Here is a 26,518-nt window from a genome sequence, read left to right on the forward strand (position 1 = left end):
GTTAGTAGTAATTCTAATCAATCGTCAGTGTGACGTTGATTGCTGTTGGTGTGTCTCTCATTGTTTCAAGCTGAGCTAAAAAGATTCACATTTTTCCTTTTTTTATCAGTCTGGAAGCATTATAGATACTAAATATGTAATTAGCTTGTCTGACATTATTTCCTTTTCTGCAGTGTTCATCATAACTTTCAAGATTTGACTAAGTTCCTTTTCATCATCACTTATATTAGGCTAAAATTTCTCGTGAAAATTCGAACTATCGTGAAAAAAACATAACTAGAAGAAAGCAAATGTATTACTATACACTTTCAATCTCACTGCACTTCTTACCACTGTAACTGTTCTGTGACGTCTTCTTCAGCGTTGGATACCAACGAATATCGGATCTGATATTGTATATCATAATAAACAAAAGATTATACGTTTGAAAGTGGTAAAATAAGCTGTTGCACTTCAATCAATGCATGCGTTTGAAAACCCAAACTTTTGCTTGGTCTACGCACCCTTATTTAAAGATGAAAAAAAAAATAAATATAGAAACTGTGGCTTAAAATTTGAAGTGAGTATGATTGGGCAGTTTTTGGACATGTGGCTAATCTTACCTGTAAAACTAAGAATACTTATAAGCATTAGCTTAAAGAGGAGCTAGGGAGAGGTGCTTTATCCCCTACCATTTCCAAGATTTGCAGTTATAATCTTTTGGGTGTTATCTCGGTTACTTACTTATCTGTTTGCGCTGTTGTCACTTACCTTGCACAAGCAGACAATAACCCGTTCAAAAAAGTTCTCTGCCAAATAGTTTAACATTTTGACATTTTTTTCTTATTCTGTCCTTTCACTTAACGTAGATAAATGTGAGTCTCTACCGTATAATTGTGCTACTGTTGCTCACCTTCATTAATATAATTTCACCATGCCTCCTATAAATTGCATATGGTGGCTTGATGTCTCTAATACTGACATCCTTCCGAGTTTGTGTCGGCGGACTGTCGCTAATATTAGTGAAAAAAAAAACAACAACCGAGTCTGATATGCAAAGATTACACTAAAGTCAGTAAAATACAATAGAGGCACTCTAACTAAACTTATCTCCACTTTTTGCGACTGCACTTGCAAACTCAATACTTCAGGGCTTTTCCCTATTCTTAAGAACAGTGACTTAAAGAGAGACTTCCTGGATAAGTTATTTCAAATTATGGTAAGTATTTCCTTTTTAGTCAACCATGGATAAAATATTGTTTTTGTGAGTAGTTCCGACGTTTCTGGTATAACTTCATATTAGAGATAAGCCTCGTCTTGATTGGTTTCATTCACCCTGTCAGCAGTAGGGCTAGGTTTGATCACACATCCAATCATGGCCTTCGAAAGTCTCAAATTCTGTCCAAACATAGCCGGCTATCCAAAAATAATCCATGTCTAAGAAATACAGCTGACAGGGTGAGTGCTTTCAATCAAGTATTATCTCACAATCGTATTATTCGATGTTTTTGTTGATCATGTGTTTTTCTACAACATTTTCTTATTCCTGCTCCTCTTTTATAATCCTTTGTATATGGCTTTCAAATAAATGAGCTGATTAATTTAAATGAATCCCTCCTCCTCCCAAAGTTTTTAGTATTTTCGTCGAGAAAAAAAATGTGGCATGAGCTACTAAACACTTAAACAGAATTCACGTGAAACAGTAAAACTCTCAGTAGTGCTTTGATTTCTTCTTATTTTTGAATTTGACTGAATCCTCAGCTTTTAGTGAACTTAAGTTGAGATGCTATTTATTCTCTCTTTTCTTTGTCTATTATTATTGTAATTCATTTTTAACCCGTTTTCTGTTTCCAATTGTTTCCATTTCTTACACCCAACCTGCAATCCACTGAAAATCTTTTTGTATGTATATTTTTCTGTTTTTTTTTTATTGCTACTATACCTGTGTACTCATTTACACATGGAGTTTTGAATAAATACCTTAATTAATATAACAAATACATCCCTGCCCCAAGTCTTTCCAATTGGCGTCCATAATAAAGCAGGTGTAAGCTGCTAAATGCTTGAATAGAAATGAACTGAAATATAAATAATCCCATTGGCACTTTGATTTTTGTTCTGTTTTTCAACTTTGACCGAATCCTCAACCTCTAAAATACTTAAATTGAGATTCTGTATTTTCTTTATGTATTATTCTTATAACTTGTTTTTAGCCCGTTTTCAGTTTCCAATTGATTTCAAATTTTATACACAAACTGACAGTGGTGTCAATTCCCAAAAATTAGAGGGGAAGGGAAGAGTAAATTTCTTTTACTTCACAATCTTGGGAGGGTGGGGGGGGGGTGGCAATCTTGTTGTTGTTTCTTCAATTTTCAGCGAAAGTATCAAAAAAGGAATATCCCAAATCTGGCGTGGCACATGCCCCCTGCCTCATTACAACTGACACCACTGAAAACTGTATCCGTTGAAAATACCAATTAATAAAAAAAAGAAGAAAAAACGCAGAGAAATAGACGTCCAATCTAAATAGGAATTTAATTTAAACCAAAAGCTTCATAGATTTTGTAAGTACTTAAGGAAAAAGTTCTATGTCTAAAATTTCATAAAATGAAAGTCAGAGGCAACGCTGTAGCGTTGCCTATAGTAAAGGCCATACGGCTCCAATGTTTTATTATTTATTTAATATTTTTTTCCCCAGAGGCACTTCATATGGAAGGGGTCGTCGTAGAAACTTCAAAGGGGGCTCATTCGATTGGAAATCGAGAGTTCTAGTGCCCTTTTAATAGTTGAAAGTGATTGTAGGGCAACTAGCCCCCCCCCACGCCCATCATTCCCCCAAACACATCCAATCACAATTCTGAGATAGCCATTTTGTTCAGCGTAGTTGATTTCCAAATAGAAAATATATTTTTGAGGAGGACACTCCCCCAAAACCCTCAGGGCAGGGTTTTAAGTTTTGCCCTGGGGTATATAAGGTTTGTATAGAAGGCGTTGACGTAGAAACTTCAAAACAGGCTCATTCGATTGTAAATTCAAAGGGCTAGTGCCCTTTTCAATAGTAGAAAGTGATTAGAGGGCGACTAGCCCCCCCCCCCCCCCCCACGCCCATCATTCCCCCAAACACATCCAATCAAAATTTGGAGATAGCCATTTTGTTCAGCGTAGTTGATTTTCAGATAGAAAATATGTTTTTGAGGAGGACACTCCCCCACAACCCTCAAGGCAAGGGTTTTAAGTTATACCCTTGGGTTATATGAGGCTTTTATAGAAGGCGGTGTCGTAGAAACTTCAAAAAGGCTCATTTGATTGGAAATTCAAAGGGCTAATGCCCTTTTTAATAGGCGAAAGTGATTTGAGTGCAACTAACCTCCCTCTCACACCCACCTTTTCCCCAAACACAACCAATCAAAATTTTGAGACAGCCATTTTATTAAACGTAGTGAAGTTCTGTAAATTGGGTCTTTGAGGATGACAACTCCCCCACAGCCCTCAGGGCAAGGGTTGTAAGTTATGCCCTGGGGGCATATAAGGTTTTGTATAGACAACATTGTCGTATAAACTTCAGAGGGCTCATTTGATTGGAAATTGAAAGTTCTAGTTCCCCTTTTAAGCGTCAAAAGATATTAGAAGGTCGCCAGCTTCCTCCCCCCTAAACCCTATTTTCCCAAATGCATCCAATAAAATTTTAAGATAGCTATTTTGTTAAAAATAGTTCAAAGATCATATAACAAAAACTCTAGTGGCGACACAACCCACCAGGCCCGGGAGCAGGCGTTGTCAGTTATGCCCTGGGGGTATATATGGTTCTTATGGAAGGGATGCTCATACTAACTTCAAAGAGGGATCATTTGATTGGACATTGAAAGTTCTAGTTCACTTTTTAAGAGTCAAAAGAGACTGGAGGGCACCTAGCCCCTCCCCTCCATACCCTTTTTCCTCAAACCCATCTGATAAGAACTTTGAGATAGCTTTTTTTTTTTAAATAGTTCAAAGACCATATAATGAAAACTCAGGGGTCAACACAGCCCCCCAGGGCCTGAGGGCAGGTTTTGTAAGTTATGCCCTGGGGGCATATATTGTTCGTATGAAAGGGATGCTTGTATACACTTCAGAGAGGTCTCATTTGATTGGATATTGAAAATTCGAGCTCACTTTTTAATAGTCAAAAGAGATCCGAGGGCAGCTATCCCCCAACCCATGTGATGAAAATTTTGAGATAGACATCTTGTTAAAAATAGTTCAAAGGTCGGGTGAGAAAAAATCCGGTGTCAATTGAACCCCCCAGGGCACAGGGGAAGGCGTTCTAAGTTATTTTCAAAGGGCATGTATGGTTCTTATGAAAGGGATGCTCGTATAAACTTCATAGAGGGCTCATTTGATTGGAAATTGAAAATTCTAGTTCACTTTTTAAGAGTCAAGAGAGTTAAACCAGCCCCACCCCACGCTCTTTTTTCCCAGACCCGTCCCCTACAAATTTTGAGATAGCCAGTGTTTTGGAAATTGTTCAAAAATTAGATAACAAAACACCCCCCATAGCCCGCGAGATAGGCGTTGTAAGTGTTGTTCTAAGGGCGTATATGGTTCTTATGAAAGGGATGCTCGTATAAACTTCAGAGGGGGCTCATTTGATTGGAAATTTAAAGTTCTAGTTCAATTTTTAAAAGTCAGATATGCGAGGGCAACTAGCCCCCCCCCCACACACACTTTTTCCCCAAGCCTATCGGATAAAATTTGTATAATAGCCATTTCATTAAAAATAGTTCAAAGGTCAGATAAGAGAAATTCCTATGTCGATAGAACCGGCCAGGACCCGGAGGCCGGCGTTATGAGTACTGCTCTAGGGATATATATAGTTATTATGGAAGGGATGCTCGTATAAACTTCGGAGAGGGCTCATTTGATTGAAATTTAAAGTTCTTAATTACTTTTTTACTTTTCTTTGAAAAACTTATTTTTCCGAAGGTTTTTTTTTATTAATCTCATAAAAATAATTGAAAAAACAAGGGTGACATTTAATTTTTAAAGTTTCTTTCTATTTAATATTGGACAACGAACGGTCAAATTTCAAAAAATCTAACAACATGAAAAGCCAAGACTACCACAGAGATTCCCTCTGTTTCAAGCACATTTATGCAAATGTTTAATAAGCTACAGGGTGTGTTTTGTACGGTACGTAACAATTTAGCAATGGTAAAAATTCAAAAGTTTAAATAAAAATCAGGATCCAAGACTATCCCTCTTTTTTGGGCAGATCTATACAAGTGTGTCTCGGGTCTCAAACCTGCTTCTTCGAAATAGAAATACCCGTATACCTATTCAGTCGCGAGAAAAGTGATTATTTTCACTGCTTTTCAAAATAGAATGAAAATTTGTGCAAACTAAAACCGTTGGAAGAAAATAAAAATATTCCCGTTGTAGATAGTAACAAGATTATAATACTATAATCTATCCTAGCTCTTCGTCCTAAGATTCTGTGGATTTCATTAAATTCTGCTTTTCTTCGCAAAACGTTTGAAAAATTCAGCTACCCTGTTTTACCTTTTTGGGCTGTCAGGTGTTCCTAGAATTCTCTCAAACTTCTTCTAGTTGTGTAGATCATTTGACAGATATGCAAATACAAAATCAATAGTTTTTGTGTTTTTTACTTTGAAAAAACTACGTTTCTCAGTATTTTCAAATTTTGAAAATTTTTCGAGCAAAAATGACAACCTAAAAAAAATTAGTTTGTATTATCGATGTAGAAAATGATTTCAAATGTTTCAGAAAATCAGAATTTTATACGCAAATGAATGTTTTAGTGTAGGCTGGCCGTAAACAAACGATAAACAATCTACAGCTTTTCAATACAACTTCAATACAACTCAGTACAACTTTAATACACTTTCTAAAACGGTAGGGATGAGTCACCATCTCATAGTGTAGAATATAGGTGAGACCATGAGCGCCCATAGACTGAATTTTAGGGTCGGGGGGCTTACCTGGTCTAATCGGCACTTCTAGCACTGTATAATTGAAATCTCAAGACAAAATATCATAGGCAGCGCTGTAAAATGCCTAAGTAAAGAGCGATGTAGGCACAATATATTTTTTTTTTTTAGAACAGTGCACTTCTTATTGAAAAAATGCCATAGGAACTTCAAAAGAGCTCATGGAGGGCAACCAGTTCCCACTCCCCCACGTCTACCCCAAACACAACCAATCAAAATTCCGTCATAGCCATTTTGTTCAGTGTAGTTTTAAGGTCCAGAAATTATGACTTTGAGAATGACAATCCCCCCCCCGCAACCCTCAGAGCAAGTATTGTAAGCTATGCCCTGTAGGGATATAAGGTTTTTTATAGAAAGGGTGCTCGTATAAACCTCAGAGAGGGGTATCTTTTTGTCTTTTTTAATTCCAGAGTTTGATGACACAGCAGGTTTTTCTAGTTTTTCTCACCTAAACTTGGCATTTATGCATTTAGTTATACATATGAACTTATCAATGAAGTATCTATGAATATCTTTTTGCCCTTTCTAAGTCCAGAATTGATGACAGTGAAGATAAAGGTAAACCTTGATAAAACTTGCGTTTTCAATAAAAACATATACGATAACAAAATCTAATTAAGCATCCCCCCCATACACCAATCATTTCCCCAAACACATTCAATCATAATTTTTGAGATAGCCATTTTGTTCAGTGTAATTGAAAGGTTCAGAAATTATGTCTTTGAGGATACCCCCCCCCCCATATAGCCCTTAGCTCAAGAGTTGTAAGTTGCGCCCTGGGGGCATATAAGGTTTTTATAGAAATGGTGGTCGTATAAACTCCACAGAGGGCTGATTGGATTGTTAATCTGAAGTTAGAATTTTCTTTATAAGATTCATAGTGATCCGAAGACAAATAGGCCCCCCCCCACGCAAACACATCATATTTTCCAGAAACGCATCTAATAGATATTTTAAGATGACCATTTGTTGTCGTAGAAACTTCGAAAAGGGCACAGTCGGTTGGTAATTGAAAGGTAGGGGGTTCATTGGATTGGAAATCGGAAGTTGAAGAGCCATTTTTAAGAATAAAATTTATCGGAGGGCAGCTATACACCCCCCCCCCTCTCCCACATCGTATTTTCCCCCACTGCATCCGATGGAAATTCTAAGATAGCCAATTGTTGAAAAATAGTCCAAAGATCTCACAACACAACATGTGGGGTTGACACAACCCCCCAAAGTATCGGGATAAGGGTTTTAAGCTATGCTCCAGGGGGATATGAGGTTTTTATGAAGAATGGGTCTTGTGAACTTTAGAGGAGGATCATTTAACCGGGAATGCATACTTCTAGTTTCATTTTAAGAATCAAGCGTGATGAGAGAAAATAGCCCCCCCCCCTCTCCCTGATATCCTCTTTTCCCCAAACACATTCGATCGAAATTGTGAGACAGCCATTTTGTAGCCAATAGTCCAAAGAGAATATAACAATGTATTCAGTAATCAAATATAAGACACATTTAACAACGTTGATTATAAACAAAACAGAGTGTGAGTATATGGTTTTTAAAATGGTGAGACTGTGATACTTAAAGAATGACTTACGTATTTAAGTTCGAATATTATGCGCAAGCTGTGGGGGATCTTTAACAATTCAGAAGGCACTGCGTTTATACTTTTAGTACTACAGCTACAGCTATTGTAACTATTGATACTTAGAGTATTAAGCTGAAACTTCTAGATAGTGTTTAGGGGGCGTTCCAATTAAACGAAAGATCTGTATACATGCAAGTTTTCAAAAACGCATATAATCAATATCATACGCAGCACCACTCTATGATAGCTAGACATTTTTATTGAAACATTTAAAGAAGCTAATTCGATTCATACTTAAAAGTTCTAGGATAATTTCTAAGAGTAAAAAGATATTGGAGGGCAATCAACCCGTCTCTCAAGCTGATTTATTTCCCAAACACATCTAGTCAAAATTTTTAGACAACTATTTTGTTCAGCATATGAGAACAGTCCAGCAACTATGGCTTTAGGGATATTGGGCAAGGCAAACACCCAAAATTATGCTAAACCATGGATTCTTATAGAAAAAAAACCCAAATAGATATAAAATATTTTTTTTTTCATGAAAGTGACTGTCAATAAAAACCGAGCAGAAATTCATCTAAAAAAATTTTCCCACAAAACAAACTTTTCAAAGACAGGTAAAGAGCTCCATTAAGCCAAAAATGGGCAGAAATGAAGTCAAGTGATCATCCAAGCGTAAAACTACCACAAATCACTATCGATAAATAAATAAAACTCAAAATGAACAGAAATTAGAATAAAAAGCTGAGTCAAACACGAAATGAGCACACATTAACATTAGTAGGGCTGATAAACCCCATGCCTTCTCAAGACCAGAGCATAATTTGCGCTTTACTGAAAACAAAATATTATTAAAATGTTTCTATCTTTTTACTTGAATAAGTAAAAAACTTTATTTACTCACTTTTTTTTACCCATTTTTATTTTAAGGAATAAATATCAGTAAAGGTAAATTAAACTGACAATCTACGGTCTTTTTTTTCAGTAAAGCCTAATTTATATTCTGGTCTTCAGAAGGCATGGGAGTTGTTAGCCCTAGTAATGTTGATTTTCGCTCGTTTTGAGTTTGACTTATCTATTTATTATAATTTCTGTTCGTTTTGAGTTTCATTTAGTTGTTGATAGTGATTTATGGTAGTTTTACGCTTGGAAGATTATTTGACTTTATTTCTGCCCATTTTTGACTTAATAGAGCTCTTTACTTTTCTTTGAAAACTTACTCTGTGGAAAGTTTTTTAAATTAATGCGAACATATGACACCGTCATTCAGCTAGAGGAGGGTGAGGCCCATGGGTGAGACACCTACATTGTCCCACCAAAATTGGCATTTATGCATTTAGTTATACATATAAACTTATCAATGAAGTATCTATGAATATCTTTTTGCCCTTTCTAAGTCCAGAGTTTAATGACAGTGCAGAAAAAGGTAAGCCTTGATAAAACTTGTGTTTTCAATCAAAACAAATACGATAACAAAATCTAATTAAGCATTGCGTAAAATCAAAATGGCGTAATTATAGTGTGAATGTTCAATACCTTGTAAAAAATAAACATAAAGACTTGGCTAATGCTCAGCTATTTTAGTAAGAACACAGGCTATAAAACACAGTTTTTTGTAAAATATTATTTATTATACTTTGAAATACACAAATAAATACAGATAATTTCTACAAAGGAGCTATATTTACATCAGCAACTCTTAAATAAGTGAAATGAGATTTCAGGTTATTATATAATATTTCCAAACTTAAACTAAAAAATTATATAGGGAACTACTTTTTGACTCCCCTCCTAAATTTTGAAAAATCGATATTTTTGTTTCTTCATTAAAAAAAAATCTTTACCCCTCCCTGCATTTTCATAAATTGCCGCTCCTGTTTTTAGATAGGCTACACCTCTATTTGGACAACAATAGTCTGGCACATCATTATCTTTTGAAAATAAGCTACCTTGTTTTCGATTTTCTTTTGATATCATTAACAGAACAGCAGCCCTTTTTTAAGAAAAAGTCCAAAAACTAGCTGTTAAAAAATATCTTTATTAGTTTGATGATTGATAAAACAAATCTTGTTTTCTCCAGAGCCTAAGATTAAATTATATGAACTCACTTATTTTATTTATAATGGTTGGATTATCCTTAAAATAAGCATCAAGCTAAACTCATGCCTTGAGTGAATCTAAAACTAAAACTAGAAGTCTTTAACAATGGAATTTGGCAAAAACACTTTCTGGGTGGCAGCCCTGATCATTACATACGGGTAAACCAAATAAATTGAATCACTGTACACTCAAACACAAGGATTGTTTTGTTTCCTTTTCATCTGGAATGGCTTATAAGCTACTGCTCAATTTGAGGCTTGAATTCTGCTCTTCATTTTCGCATGAAGTCTGACAAACTCCGGATTACAAACTGTAGTCGCTTCACAGTTTCGCTCATTCGATTTTTCCAGCTAAAATAAAGATTTGAAGTAAGCCTTGTGACAGTATACTTAAGAAAATATACTACCATTTGAAAAGATAAGGAATATACCTAGGCAGGGACGCACGCAAGAAGAAGGTTTTTAGGACAACGTCTCATCAATACCTGGATATCTTTTTGATTGCCCCATAGGGTCCAGTATTTTTCAGATAATTCCCTTGTTTTGTTTTGGGTTTCTTCTGAACTTTGACCCCCTTACCCCAAAAGAAATCCAGCGGATATACTGTTGTTTACTGGGTATTACATGTTCACTGATGTTTTTTGAACTCTTTATTGCGAGATAGCATGAAGAAATCTTATTTTATGCATGCTCACTAAAGGCATTTTGGGTCTCTTTATAGTGGCAAGTTATGTAGCCTCGTCTTGATTAACATCATTCATTCTGCCAGCAGCAGGGCTGGCTTTGATTGGACAGCCAATCATACCCTTTGAAATTTTAGAAGGCTGTCCAATCATGGCGGGCTGTCTAAGAATGGTCCAACTCCAAAAAGTACTGCTGACTGGATGAATGATATCAATCAAGACGAGGCTTAAGCAGTGAAAGTTGCTTCCTGACATATAGTTGAAGCTTCTCCTTATGCTTTTAATTAGATGCCACTATGCCTGCATTCTGCCAATTTAAAAAAAAAAATGTCAGTAGAATATTTTTTTTTCGTAGAGTCACAAAGGGCTTATTTATTTGTATTGCAATATTGTGCGCTATCTACTACATGTGCAGATTCACATGTAACAAAATTATTGGAGAGAAAAGGTAACTATCAACTTAGGGGAATAAAGCATTTCGTTTTTAATTAAGATTCATTAAGGTTAAAATCATGCCTATTATTACCATTCTAATCGTTAGGCCACCAGTATTACCGTTCTATGTGTTAGGGTGGCGGTAGGTAGCCCATACTTCTTAGGAGAACCAAGAATGGCTCTAGGCCAATGTTATATTCTAGCACCTATAGTCTATAACTGTCCGGAATATCTGGAAATCATAAAAACCCAATATTCCGGTGTTCCCTGTGCCTAGGAATATTGCTTCCAACCATGAAAATTATACACCTAGTCTAAACTAACCGAGTAAAGCATTAGGGAACGAATTATATTAAAAATATTTTCTTTTATATTTACAACATTGAAAAATAAAAATAAAAAATTCAGTGAAATAAAAACTTAAATACTCAGTTTATTTTTATTAGTTCATTCCAAGGTCTGTTCAAGACACATATAGTTTTCAATAAACTGCAAATGAAATTTTTATTTCGATTTTTCAATGTTGTAAATATAAAAGAAAATATTTGTAATATAATCCGTTTTCAACAGAACACAAATGACGCAATAGGCCTTTTGCTTTTACAGTTAAGTGAGAGGGAAGGGAGAAGTAGCCAAACTCTTGTTTTATTTGTTTTAAGTTTGGCTTGAATATTTAATTTAAGTTGTACTCGTATTAAGATTTATTTGTTCATTCAACATCAAAGTTTCAAAACATCAATGTGAAATATTTTCAACATCAAATTTTAAAGTTCAACATCCCCCTCAACAATCCCTGAGAGTAGTCACAAGCAGATGTGGTAGCAGTTGCAAGAGGTCACAGTCGCCGTTGCAAGTTGTCGCAGTCAGAAGTAGTCACAGTTACAGTCCCATTTGCAGCCGCAATAGTAGTAGAAGTAGTAGCCCAGAAAGTTTCAAGTTAAACCCTTCACCGTTCTTAAGATATCGCAGATACGCATTTTTGATAACTTGGATGCAGATTTTCTTTTGATTTAGCTCAACATACCCCTCAACATTTCCCAAAGTTTCGCCTCAGTATCCTTAGCCTTTTCGGGCACATCCAGGATCAACCATTCCCCCCTTTCCCTATAATAAATCCTGCATGTAAAAAATGGACAAATTGTATAATTTACATTCCTTGCCCCGAGGGCTGTGGGAGCACGGTATCCTAAGAGGCATTAGACCTTGTGAGTATTTTGAATACAAAGTTTTTTTTTAAGATTTCTATGAGTATTAAGGGGGTATCTGAAAGGGCAAGAGGGGGGGGGTTTAGTTTCCCTATGTTCCTTTTTAACATCCCTCTCAACATACCTTTTATACTTAGCCGTTCCTTAGATGCTACTGCTGAGCTATTTTTACAAACCTCCTGCTTTAAGTATGTCTTGATTTTGTTTGACATCCCTCTCAACATTTTCTAAAAGTTTTGCTTTAGTAACCTTAGCCGTTCTGGAGAAGAGAACGGCTTAAATTCCTTAGCCTGGGGGCTGTGGGGTCATTGCATCCTCGGAGGCATAGTTACTAGACCTTTTGATTGTTTTAAACAAAATAAATTGTTCAAAATTTTGATCAGTAATGAGGGAAGGGAGCATCTAGAAAGGGAAGAGGGACTGGCTGCCCTCCGATAGGTCTTCAACATCCTCTGAAATTTTCAACTTCCCTCAGATGTTCCTTAGATATTGCTGATGAGCCCCTCTGACAATCAGCACGCACAGTGTGCGAAGTTATTGGGTTCGACATCCCTCTAAAAACCTGTGGGGATACACCCAGAATCAAGCATTTCCCCTATTCTTAATAATAAATCTTGCATGTCAACAATGGGAAAATTGCATGATTTACAATCCCTGCCCCAGGGCTGTGGGGGCATGGCATCCGTGGAAGCACAGGTATTAGATCTTTTGACTAGTTCGAGCAAAATGACAATTTCAAAATTTTGGAGCAGATAGAACGCTTAAAAGGGCAAGGAGGGGGAGGGGGCACTGGTTTTCCTACAATCTCTCTTAAACATCTCCTTAACATACCTCAAAATTTTCAACTTATTGCTCTCAGCCGTTCCTTATATATTGCTGATATTCGTTTTTCACAACGAGTAAACACATAGTGTGTTTTGATTCTGTTCGGTATGCCTCTCAATATTTCCTTAAAGTTTAACCTTAATTCCCTAAGGCTTTATAGGGACCCATGATCAACCATGCACTCTTTTCCAATAAATAACCTTATATGTTAACAATGGGCAACTTGCATAACTTACAGCCCTTTCCTGGGGAGCTTGAGGGGTTGTTGTCGACCCCCTGAGTTATTAGTTATTTGTCCTTAGGTTATTTTGAACAAAATGGCAATCTCAAAATTTTGATTGGATGCATTTGGGGAGGAAAAGGGCAGGGGAGAGGCTGGTTGCCTTCTGATCACTTTTGACTGTTAAAACGAGCACTAGAACTTCGATTTCCAATCGAATGAGCCATTAAATACCCGAACACTTAAGTTTTTTTATACAAAGTACATTGAGATACACTGCGATACCTATATTACCTTACATTATATTGTATATCTTCTTAGCAATTATTAAAATATTAAATTCACTTTACTTAAAAAATTGTTCCCTTCCTTTTTTGTTTTATTGATTAATATTTTTTGCGACCTTAAGAAAAAGAAAAAGGGTTTCAGAGCAGATACTTCCAAACATCATGAACGAATGAGCACAAACATGAAATATTTCGTACGGTAGCTGCGTTTCTTATAAAATAAACAGAAGCAATAGCAACAAAAAAGGAATTCTTAAAATTTTAGCTTTATTTGAAAGATTAACAGCAATTCGAAAGAAGATATGTTTGCTGTTTCGGTTTTTTATGCACCCACGGCTTACCAAATAAAATTGGTAAGCCTATATCGTGATAGCACATTACTAGTGACCTAGTTATGTTGAGAGGACAAGCTTATCAACACCATGAAGTAAACATCGAATTTTATTTTGAAAAATTAGAGATTTCATTTATTCCTGCAGACATAATTCATTCATTTAGATTTATCTATTTTATACAAACAAAAGGCCATTCTCTAGAAACAAGTATACAAACCAAACAATTCAAGAGATTTTTTTCCATCAATCATTAATTAATTTTTGTAAGTCAATTGAGTAATTGAGTATTTACATCGAGCCAATTTGAGTAAGTCAATTCTAATGTACACTTAAGGCTAATCATAATAATTTTTATTCCATGCAAGGAAATGTAAAAAAAAATTACACAGAAAATAGATAGATTACACAAGGATGCTAGGAACTTATTTTACTTGAGAGATAGTTTCCAGAAACCTCCAATTTTTTTTTTTTTTAATCTCAAAGCTCCTAAAAATTGTATTTTTGGCCATCTTAGGAAAATTATGTTTAAAATTTTGGGGAGGCTGCTTCGTCCATTTATCCGACTTTTCTGATGAAAATACCAAAAAAGTATTTCTAGGAAGTCTAGGAGGTGCAAAAATAAATTGTTATTTACCCATCTACTATGTCTATTCATCTATGTCAAAAATTGCAAGAAACGTTTGTGATTCAACTGATGTTAAACTGAATTTTTTTTCTGATAATTTCTGAATGAAAACGAAAAAAAATATCAATTTTTCATTTTTTTTTAACATTTTCTTTATTCGTGTTCGAAAATAAAGCCATCTGAGCTTCTTGAATATTATACGTAGTACATAGGAAATGAAACAGAAATATTTTTGTTGGTCCAACCAGTGTTTTAAAGACAATTGTTGACCCTTAAGGAAATTTATGTTTCGTAAGGAAAAGGCAAAAAAAAAAATTGTATAAGTTTTAATAAAGTTCCAATGATATACAACTTAACATCTGGAAGCCTTTATCAATTGGAAAAAAGAGAGAGAGAAAAAATAGAATAAAAACGTGGCTTTACACAAAACACATTTTTTCCTCTTTTTTTTGTCCACTTTCACATTCAAAATCAAAACATTCGGACTTATTGCTATTGTTACAAGAGTTTTTTGTCTAATCATTATAAATTCACATTCTTATTAGTTATTTTACCTGTTTTCAAATATTCTCATTTCATTTTACCATGTTCAGCTGACTCTTTCTGCGTATTTTTTCCCTTCAGTGCTATTGCATTTATAAACCAAGCAAAGATTGGGCTCTTGATTAACAGTTTGAAACTTAGCGTAGATTTTAATTTTTTATTTAAATCATTTGATTAGTTGATGTGGCGAAGAAGAAGTCAGGCAGTTTTCCCAGGCTAAATAAAACCTTCTAGAAATACAAATTCTTCAAGAATGAGCATCTAGAGGGGGTCCAAGAGTATTGGACCCCCTCCCAACCAATTATTATCAAAGACAAAATTTCTAACAGCAGACATAGGAGATGCCCATTCTGTTTCTAATTTATCAATGGCTATTGTAAGATAACACCATATACAGGAGGTCCATTTTCTTTGGGGGGGGGGGACTCACCGTATTTTGGAAATTACCACTTTATTTTTGTATTTTCACCGAAAAAATCGAAAAAACCGTAAAATTGCAATACCCCACCCTTGACTTTGAAAAATATTTTTTTGTTTGTTTTTAGTGAGAAAGTCCTTGGCTCCCTTCTACATTTTCATGAATTACAGTCCCTGACCATATTTCCCATGATTCCTCAACTGAATCCAATTGTCATAATAGAAATACTAGAAAAATTAATGTGGGATAAAATATTCGGGTTTATTTTAGATTACTTGAATTTGTCTCAGTTAATTAGCAGATAAACACTAAGAACGAAACAATTAGAGCATCAATGTTGCAATTAGCATGACTATTGAGGTACCACATACACCATATGCCTACTTTTAAGAGAAAGCTTTTCGTTCTTTAAGAAAAATAACCTTTGGGATAGTCAAACCGTGCATTATGCGTGGATTAAAATAACTTCTCGTAAATTAAGGTTTATGTAAAATATATTAATTTTGTGACAAGCTTACACTTGTAATCTGCCTTAAAAGGACAAGATACTCACATTATTAGATTATTTAATTTCAGATGCATTCATCAGCCAAGCCAGAATTATGGTATTACTTATACTTTTTCTTATACAATAGTCTAAGCTTGCTTAGAAATAAGGAACGATTTCCATTTTCGATTAAAACTCTCAGAGTTTTTAATTAAAACTCTGAAAGTGACAGCTGAATCCAATAACTTCAGGCTGTATAAAATGTGTGTATTTTTGTAATTGTTTGTGGTTTTGTAATTGTTTTTATTTTAAGAATAATTTTGTATAAGAAATAATTGGTTATGGGTTATAAGATTATTGAAGTGAACATGGAGGTCAGAGATAACTTCGTCCTGGTACAATTCCTGGTAGTACAAGTACATTTACTGTTTTCAAACTTCCGTTTTTCATTATTTTACTGAATTTCGACGATTTTTTATTTCAGAAAGTTATCAACTTAAACGCTCCATTGGTTGTTAACCCAAGGGTACGAGAGTCTTTTTTGGAAGAATATATTGGTTCCCTTTAATTTTGGTTTTTTTTTTTTTTAAAGTTGACTTCATTGCTAATATCACAAGTTTATCCCTTATGAATTTTAGCACAATTATATTTCTTAAATCTTTGAAACTAAACTCGATAATGTTTTTGGCATAGCAACTGATAATACTGTCATGACAAAGCTGAATTTAAATAAAACATAAAATAAATATAAAATCGTCTCTAACGAATATTTTTTTCAACATAATGTACGCATAGGCTATGCAAAAAAATAAGAAGAGAGTTGTCATACAAAGCTCCTGTTAAAACCTAACAATACATTTCACAACGATGATTATATTTTGAATTATTTTCATAATCTCATTGGAAACTAAGATTAAGCTCTGCCCAGCTTGGACACGCACGAAAGAGATGGGGTCCCTTGCTGGATACCTAGATTTTATTTTTTAGTGCGTAGCTGGGTTGGCCTCAGCTAGATTGGCGCTGCAGTGACTTGCTAGTAGTAGCATACAATTTATTATACTTTACATTTTATTTACCTATTTTTGGAGCTCTTTTCGAGGTACCCCACCCCATCTACTATCCAGAAATAAAAAAAAATTGTTTATACCAACTGAAGCTATTCAGGATAGAAGTTGTGTTTGCATGTATGAGTTAGTTTTTTTGCACTTAGGACTAGTACATCCAATTTTGATTGATCGACTTCGAGCTTACTATAGTATTTCTCATAACGTTTTCCAGTTTTCTGTACTTTTTTCACAGTAGCCCCCCTCCACTCTCCTGAAAAAAGGTCACCCGTATGCGTCTAGCATAACTATTCGTGATATATATGTTGGTTTCATTATGATACCAGTGTATATAATTTTGAGGAGTAGCCTTCAACATCGAGGCACTTAAACATTTTTGTGCCATTTACAGCCATTCTTTTCTAACCTTCAAGGAATAAACTTTGCTTTTATGCGCGTGTCCAATCTATAATCAGCGACTGGGAACCTTTTTGGAGCAGTTTTCAAAATAGCGCATGCTCCAAGTAAACGTTATTGAGGTAATTTTAAAATAGCTTATTGAAAGCAAGATTTCTGAAACCATCCAAAGTTTAGCTCGGTCTTTAAATTGAATGAATTAAGAAAAAGAAAAAAACTTTAACGCCTTTATATTATTTTTTTAAATGACTTGCAATTTCGTTCAAAGAATTAAATACGTTCTGAATACACTAAAATATTTAAAAATAATTTCAGTGATTATTTTTTTAAAATTAAAGATAATTGAAAAAAAGGCATAAAAAGTACTTTTTCCTATTTTGGCCCCATCACACCCATTCGAAGAAAAATCAGATAATACGGAACACAGCAACAACCACTTTTATATCTACATTTTTTCAGAAGATAGGTGGGAGGGTCCTTTGGGCTGGCACTAGGTGAAAGATTGCTGAATCTCCTTGAACTTACCTCTTCCAATTTCTTTGCTCTCTCCTCCAACGCCCTTTCAATTTCTGATCTAGATGAGATTTTTTCTTCTTCGACCATTTTTCTTGTTTGATTTACTTTATGCTTTTCCAAGGCTCTGGAGAGTTCAGACTTTTCGGAGACAAGGCTTTTTCCTCTATAATAGAAAAAACAATCAATCAACAAGTTTGGTGATAGTTCCCTGCAGGATTGACAGAGGGACACTTATAGTGTTTTTCGCCTTTGCTGACATCGGAACACTCTGGGATATAAAAAGGCTTATTTTTGAAAATATGGGAACTTTTGTATTGTTTGTTGTTTTTGTTGTTTTTCACATCAACACCTTGTTCTTCTCGATTTTATGTTCTTTTTGGCGCAAAACTGTTCTTACATTTTCCTGGTTCGCATTTTTCCTATTGCTTTTTCAGAAATGGCAACCTTCTCTTTGCCTTCTTTCCTTTACTTTCTGTAAAATAGCAACCCTGCCCAAAAATTTAAATTTGAAGAAGCACGTGACTAGATCGCTATAAAACGAAAATAAGCAGCTAGCACCAGAGCCGAAAAATTTGATTTCGAGTCAAGTCAATCCACTGGTTTTCTGAAAGGACGTTAAAGTGTCATTTTTCCGCTCATTTTGAAACTTTGGTCCTAAAAGCTCTGGCAAGACTTATCCCTTTGAAAGTGCAATAAGTAAATTGTAATAACAGTACGCTAAACGCAAATGCCATACAATAAAACTTTTTTTTATTCATGTGTAGGCTATATGGTGGATTCAGTGATAAAAAGTACCAAACAGGGACAGTATTATAACAGCAGTAAAACATTTCTCGTCTGCAAAAGACTGATTTCTCATGAACATGAAATTTTTTATAGGATCCAAGGGAAGTTTTTCAAGGTCTACATCAAGCTTTCCCTTAAATTTATGATTTTTTTTTTTTTTTTTTTTACAAAATTCAGAAGATTTTCTGAAATTGGAGTGTTATAACATTTGTTCTGTGCCTAGGGGGGGGGGGGTGGAGGGTAATTTTGAAAAACACAAATGCACTTCCAAAAAAAGTTGTGACAAATATTTTGAAAGTTGTGACAATCTCCATTCACTTTCATGTTCTGGTCTACTCAACAACTTCAGATTCTACCCTATTTTTAAGAAGACAGACAGGAAACAAGAAGACTGCATTTCGTAGTGGAGACAGGCTGGTCAACACCGAGCTAGGAGTATTATAGGATAGCATAAAAACCATAAGACATATGAAAAAAACCTGTGAATTCATCTTATGAGATAAAAAGTAGGACTTAGGGGGAAGGGAGTACATTTTCCTTTACCCTTATGTACATGGCTGTTCAAACCCTGATTTGGTTTTGCTACTCTTAGAATGTGGACTTTAATTGACAGCAGTCAACTATAAGCGTTTTATTCTCCGTAATCACAGCTACTCGATCGTTTTACCCTCAAACTCTAGTACATATTTCGACCCCCTGTCACTGAGTAGAGTCAATACGAGTTTTGTTTAAGAATTTTCGAATTTTTAGCAGAGGTGGTCGTAGGATATTTCAAATAGTCCGTTCAAATTTCTTTAAAACTTCTGCCTGGCCACCAGACGATTGCCTTACTGAAGAAAAAGCAAAATTGTGATGACTGTGCTCAAGTCAACCATTGCCATCTACTGCAAGGGTCCAAACACACTCTTTTTCAAGTAACCAGGTCGTTCTTCGAATCACCTGCATGTTAAGACTTTTTAACCATGAAACGTACTTGAACTATTTATGTGTACTTGACCCAATTCAAGTTTTTAAATGAATGTTCCTTTGCGATGCATTTGCATTATTTCCAAGCAGAAAGCATATGAAATTTTTAGAGATTATTCATTTCTAAGAAATGTCAGTTAAATTCTCCTTGGATTCGTTTTTAGCTTACAACTTTTGCTTCAGATCGATATAAATCACATTGAAAAGGAGCATAGAAATTTTACAATCAAATTTTTGTGGGGTATTTTTCAATTTCTGTAATTTTTAGAAAAACGAGCATAGGCTTCAAGATTTGCTTTTTATCTGTTTTTTCGTTTAACATGATTCATATCGAACTCAAACTACCAGTCATATCTGACTACCTAGTCAATAAAACTATTAGGGAACGGTAGACGAATTGAGCCTCCGAACGGCCTGATGGCCTATTTTATCTCATAGTACTGCTAATTTCGAATATTAAAAAAAAAATACCAAAATTCGTTACTTCCGTATTTTTAATAATAGAAAAAATAAAAATAACGAAAGCTCACGTTTTGCAATTGAATAGAAGTTCTCTGTGTAGATCTCGTCGAGTATCAAAATTTGGAAGCATCGCTCGTCTTGGCAAAATTAAACCATTCTCATCGAACTGGGGACTTTTGGTATGCTCATCCATATTAATTTGAAAATCTAAATAAAATTTATCCATTAGTGTAATACTACTAACGATCTGACACAACACAAAGCAAAATGAGATTAACACAACTGTGTATGCTCTTCCTCCAACCCACTGCATTCTAAGCTCTTGTCTATGCCATTCCGATAAAGTTATCACCCTTCCTGCCCTTCCCCCAAGTAAAGAAAAAATTCTGTTTATATGCCTTTGGTCTACCAAACTATCAAGGACAACAATGGTTCTAAGAAAGAAGGTACATAAGCAGTAGTTAAACAAGCTACTTCTTTAACTGTTAAAAATACTATTATAGAGTTTCGCTTGATCCAAAATACCTTAAAGTTATTAGAAAAAAATAAAAAAAAACATGTAGCTTAGAGAGAAAAAAAACTTTTCTCTCCTTGAACTTTCTCTCCTTGTGCAACTGCTTGTCAAGGCGACAAAACAAGCATGTAGACACGCAGCTAACTCTGATTACCTAAAGAGAAAATGCCTATGCAAGACAGCAAGAGCAACGGTTTGGTCCATCACTAAACACGAATGTAGAACCGGCTTCTTGAGGATATTATCCCATAAAAGCCATCTGTTGTTCCTTCCTGCATACACATGAATAAATCCTACAGAGCCTTCCTGGCGGATAGGGCTTCAAATTAACGTTTCAGTTGCTGTGTCTTTTTTTTTTACAGGAAAAGCAGCAAGCTGGTTACTCATCCTTGCCGCAGGGCAGTTCAAGCCCAAGCACCGCCGGTATAAATATAAAATTTTGATTATTTAATTTATGATCTACTCGGGATGTCTTCGAAGTTTTTCTTTTAAGAGCAGTGGCGGTTCTAGGCCTGGGCAGCTCCGCCGGTATAAATTCCAGTGTCGAATTCTTCACCTTTTTTTTTTATCTAAGATCAGACCTGTTCTTTGGACGTTGAGTCTGAATTCGCAAAAAGAACGTTCTGTGGAATGTATGATGTATGAGTTGATTTTTTGATCACCCTTATATTACAACTAAAATAAAATATTTGATTTTTTAAATTTTATCTAGCAGAAAAATGATCTAGAAGAAAGATATCTAGAAGAAAATTTACTGCATCAAGAAATTCTAAGATTAAAAAACTAAAATTTTAATTTTAGCATTTAGAAGCAAACTTTATTCTAATTTTTCATAGGGACGGTGGGGGTTTGGCACTTTCCTAAGCATCAGATATTCCAAGAAAAAATCTCCTGAGCCTTATATTTTTACATCTCCTCTATTTTGTTTTTTTTCGAATCAACTCGCCTAACAATTTTTAAAATGATGGTATATTTTCGGGTAAGTTTTTTTTATAGGGCAATTCTCTTTGGGCTTGATAAGGATTATCAGAGGTAAGCTGCACTATTAAAGATTATTGAGTACTTTGTACAATCCTGGGCCCTGGTCACAACATAGTTTTCAGCATTTGACGATGCTCTTCTATCAACAAGAGTCAAATCCTGCACAGACAATCTCAAGCCTATTGCCTTCAACTCATTATATATTCATGCCAACAAATATTATGTTACTACGGAGAGACAACCCATAATAGGCAAATAGGCTAGGAAGATACATATATATATATATATATATATATATATATATATATATATATATATATATATATATATATATATATATATATATATATATATATATATATATATATATATATATATATATATATATATATATATATATATATATATATATATATATATATATATATATATATATATATATACCGGTAGACATTCACCGGTGAATGTCCGAAATATTTTTTTCTCCTTGGATTTAGTCAGCGTTGCCGGCCAACGTTTCTAATTTAATGCAAAGTTTGATGATTACAGATTAGATTAGATTAGGTTTGGTTAGACGAGGTTAGGTTGGTTTAGGTTAGCTTAAGTTAGGTTTTTAACCCATTTCTGATTTTTAGAACCGAATATAACCTAACCTAATCTAACTTCACCTAACCTAATCTAAACTATCATAATCTAACCTAACTTTTGAATCGAATGAAGCAGAGAAAAAGGAATTTCGAACATTCACCGGTGAATGTCGACATCATTCATACTAGCATATATATATATATATATATATATATATATATATATATATATATATATATATATATATATATATATATATATATATATATATATATATATATATATATATATATATATATATATATATATATATATATATATATATATATATATATATATATATATATATATATATATATATATATATATATATATATATATATATTATATATATATATATATTTATAATTAAAAAGACTTGCCTATCAAAAAACGAAAAAATGTGTCTTAGCTGCAACTTTCCAGATTGTGAACTGATTAGAAGAGGAATATTTCGAGTTCCATTTAAGGTATTAGTTTTTACGGAGCGGAAATTGGAAAACACTTCTTATCTTAATAAAAGTTTTGTGCTTTGATCATAGAGGCACTTTACCCTCGTCATTCACATAATGATACGGGAGCCTACTTATCATCAAGGAAGTACATTTTGAAACGCAAAACCTATTCGGCATTTCCAGGTGAACATCGTGCGAATGAAAAGCCAAAAAGTGGAGGTTAAACAGAGATTATACGATCTTTTTTGCAGGGACGGGTGAAAATGTAATAGTTTATGAACACAATTGGGCTATATATTTGCACATTAGGGGGTGAGGACGTAGGGGTAAAGCATAGCATATATTTAATACGTAACCTAACCTAACCTAGGCTTTTTTCTCCCCTAAAACCCAAAAAACTAAAGTTAAAATATAGTTCCCAAAGTGAGATACCCCTGAATACTTGTTTATACAGCATTAGATAGCGTCAGATGTTTGCTTTTGTTGAGTGGATGCATCGCGTGTTGTACAGATATTAGAACAGTACCCAGCTGATATTGACAAAATATTTGGAACTGTTAAAATGAGCTAATTATCGGTCTTAACCAAGGATATACCCAAGCGTTGAGGATGGGGTGGGTTAGTTGAGCCGGAATTTTCGATTTTATGCTAGGCCTTTTCCAAGTATCATGATCATTTTTTAGACAATATAACCCCCCTCCCCCTCAGAGGTCCCTCATATTGATCTTGAGACGTTAAACACAGAGTGGAGACGTCTTCCTTATATAATAAGTGAGGTGGACTTGCATGTTAATCTGAATGTAGTAAAATTTTGGAAGTGTTTTGCCAATTTAAAAGATAGAGCTGACGATCCTTTCTTACAATTTTTCCTAATTTTATGTTTACATTGGCGTGTCTACCCCATTCCAGTGCTGGAGCAGAGCGTCAGTTTTCTGAGTTAAAAACGATAAAGACCCCACTTCGCAATAGACTCAATCCGAAAACTGTTACTGATCTTATGCATGTCAGAAGAGCAATTCCTTACCCAAGTTCTAGGGAAATCCCGGATATCCTTGTAAGAAAAGCAAGAAAGTGGAAAAGTAAGCTCCCAAATTAACCATGCTCCCAAATTGATTATTTTTACTTCACTGTATAAGTATCTAATATGTTGTGTCTTAAATCTAGACAATAAGTAAGTTTTAAATTAAGTCCTAAACGATTATCTCTTTGAGTTGTTTAGCCATATTTTACTAAATAAAAATATAATATTTGCTTGTCTTTTTCTTCTAAGTATCCTAAATTACATCCAGATCAACGGCAAATTGAAAACAAGCCAAGGCAAACCTTGTCAGAACTTGAGAAAATGCACAATTAGCATAATATACGCGTGATTTGTTTCATTCCTCCATATTCTCGAGGATTTTTTAAGGTGAAATAAAATCAATTTAATGATTTATTTTCATTTTTCTTGCGTAAAAACAGTGTCATTCAAAATTTATGGAGAAAAAAGGCAAAATTGCACCAGAATAAACTCGATTTTTTTTTTTCTATTGCATAGTTATTTATGCTGCAAAAGCAAAAACAAAGCTCCAATTCATTAATATCTAGAAAGTGGAAGGGTGGTTTTCAAATTTTTTAATTAAGATACAAAAAGGTACCTTTTAAAATTTGGAGGGAGACTTTTTAATGAGATTACATAAAACATATTTTTCGAATTATACAGGCAACACCCCCCCCCCTTAAGTTCCACTCTTGATAATGAAATAAAGGCCTCATGCCTTGAAAAGAGACTTTTCCATCAAAAGTTACGAAAAAACTATGTTTTTAATAGCTTGGACGTTACGAAATTTTTGGTCTGGTGGCAACCCTGGCGGTATATGGTTCTTTGATTTCGTCGAGGTTTGTCACGTATATATATGTAAACGTTGTCACTTACTGACATTAGATCCCGGCTCCGAACGTTGCTCATTCAATGCATTAAAAATTAAAAGCTTCTTTTTAGTGAAGGAAGGTGTTTTGTATTTATTGTTTTTATTATTTTGTTATTGATCGGATAAGATCTTTCTGCACTCCCTGTCCACTGTTGTCTGACCAACGATTTTGTTATATTAATGTTGTCTCGAATGGACATGTATAGGTGGTAGGTCGGAGGGACATGTTAACGTCATTTCTTTGTGAAGTAGTTTAGATAAAAATTATTCTTTTTTTTTCAGTGATAAGGTGTATTATTTTTTGTTTTTTTTCCCGTTGGTATACGAGCTCTGCTCCCCACGAACGGAAAAATGTATAATTTTGTAGAATTTTATTGGTATTTTAAATAAAGAACCTTGAACCCTCTGTCAGTTATGGAATCTTGCATCTATTTATCGTCTAGTATTCGCACTCTCCAGAAGAAAACACGGTACTTATCTAGAATCCGGTACACACGCGAAACAGCCACTCGACAAAAGCAAAGATCAAATAGGCATTACCCGGTAATTCATATGAGACGCTGTATAAACAAGGGGTTTCTCACTCCGGGAAGTATATTTAAACTTTAGTTTTTGGGGTTTAGCGGGAATAAAGGTACCTAGGTTAGGTTAAGTATTTAATATATGCTATGCTTTATCCCCCACCCTAATGTGCAAATATATAGCCCGAATTTGTTCATAAACTATTATATTTTCATCTTATTTTGTTTTATTTCACTAGCATTAACGAAACTTCACTTCTCGCGTATGTACCGGATTCTAAATAAGAACCGAAAACACTATTGAATTCTGGATTTACTCTAAAATATTCTAAAATATTTTATTATATTATTCATAAATGCTGACCGCTAAACTTTACCCCCTCCCCCCTGTAACAGACAAATATACCGTCCAAGCTATTGAATTTTCAATAGCACGGCTCTTTTCCGGTTATTAATTTAACGGTAAACGATAAACAAGTGGGCGGGAAGAAAAGAGTCTAGCTATGACACAAACAAGCATTTTAGATTTTTTAAAACTGATACCGGGGTTTCTTATCCTCTCCTCCAAAATATAAGGCGTTCTAATTCCCTTCATAATTATTTTAAAATTTGTCTCTTCCTCTGAAAAGTGAGCCCCCCTCTAATTGTATGTCATCGTATGTGTCTGAAGACCGTCGTATTTTTTAAATAGCATCTCTGGAATAATAATATATATATATATATATATATATATATATATATATATATATATATATATATGTTATTTGTATGATATACCCCCTGCAGCTCAAGTTGTTCATGCATTGACGCACTGTAAACCGGTTTCTTTCGCTAGTTTCTTTCAACTTAGCGTGAGAAAAGATCAAGAGAATTGACAGAATAGATGGGAAATATATAATTTGGGCCATATATTAGCACATTAGGGGGGGGGGTAAAGTATTTGGACAGTGTTAAGTCAGAAAACAATTCTTACTTCATAGTATCAGAATAATTGTAGCTAACACATTTTGCATGCAGAACCGCTGTACTTTACCCCCACCCCCCTAATGTGCAAATATATAGCCCAAATTTGTTTCAAAAGTATTATTTTTTTATCATACTTAGGTATATTTTTATTAGGATCAACCTAACTTCACTTCTTGAAGTTAGGGGGTATATCATAGAAGTACCATATATATATATATATATATATATATATATATATATATATATATATATATATATATATATATATATATATATATATATATATATATATATATATATATATATATATGTATATGTATATCTATATATATATATATATATATATATATATATATATATATATATATATATATATATATATATATATATATATACATATATATATATATATATATATATATATATATATATATATATATATATATATATATATATATATATATATATATATATATATATATATATATATATATATATATATATATATATATATATATATATATATATATATATATATATATATATATATATATATATATATATATATATATATATATATATATATATATATATATATATATATATATATATATAATATATATATAATTATGTTAAATTATACTAAA

At 33.9% G+C, this 26,518-nt stretch overlaps 1 protein-coding gene across 5 annotated transcripts in view; it reads right to left on the minus strand.

Moving 5' to 3' along the window:
- Positions 1-9,166: 9,166 nt before the first annotated feature.
- LOC148944615 (protein FAM107B) overlaps positions 9,167-26,518 on the minus strand; it is an 86,196-nt gene continuing 68,844 nt past the window's right edge. For 2 of the 5 annotated variants that reach the window (XM_089100053.1, XM_089100051.1), the window contains exons 2-4: positions 19,966-20,104; positions 17,693-17,846; positions 9,168-9,995 (exon numbers count right to left, since the gene is read on the minus strand). In XM_089100053.1, the coding sequence (XP_088956179.1) occupies positions 9,891-9,995; positions 17,693-17,846; positions 19,966-20,090 (384 nt within the window). In that variant the 5' untranslated portion in view covers positions 20,091-20,104 and the 3' untranslated portion in view covers positions 9,168-9,890. Of the gene's footprint in view, positions 9,996-17,692; positions 17,847-19,965; positions 20,105-22,402; positions 22,490-26,518 lie in introns of those variants that run through there. The other 3 variants (XM_089100052.1, XM_089100049.1, XM_089100050.1) reach the window with 3 other exon arrangements.

The sequence above is a fragment of the Artemia sp. Qi Xiang Cuo genome, chromosome 14 (assembly GCF_049724085.1).
Source record: "Artemia sp. Qi Xiang Cuo chromosome 14, ASM4972408v1, whole genome shotgun sequence".
NCBI classification, from domain to species: Eukaryota; Metazoa; Arthropoda; class Branchiopoda; order Anostraca; family Artemiidae; genus Artemia; species Artemia sp. Qi Xiang Cuo.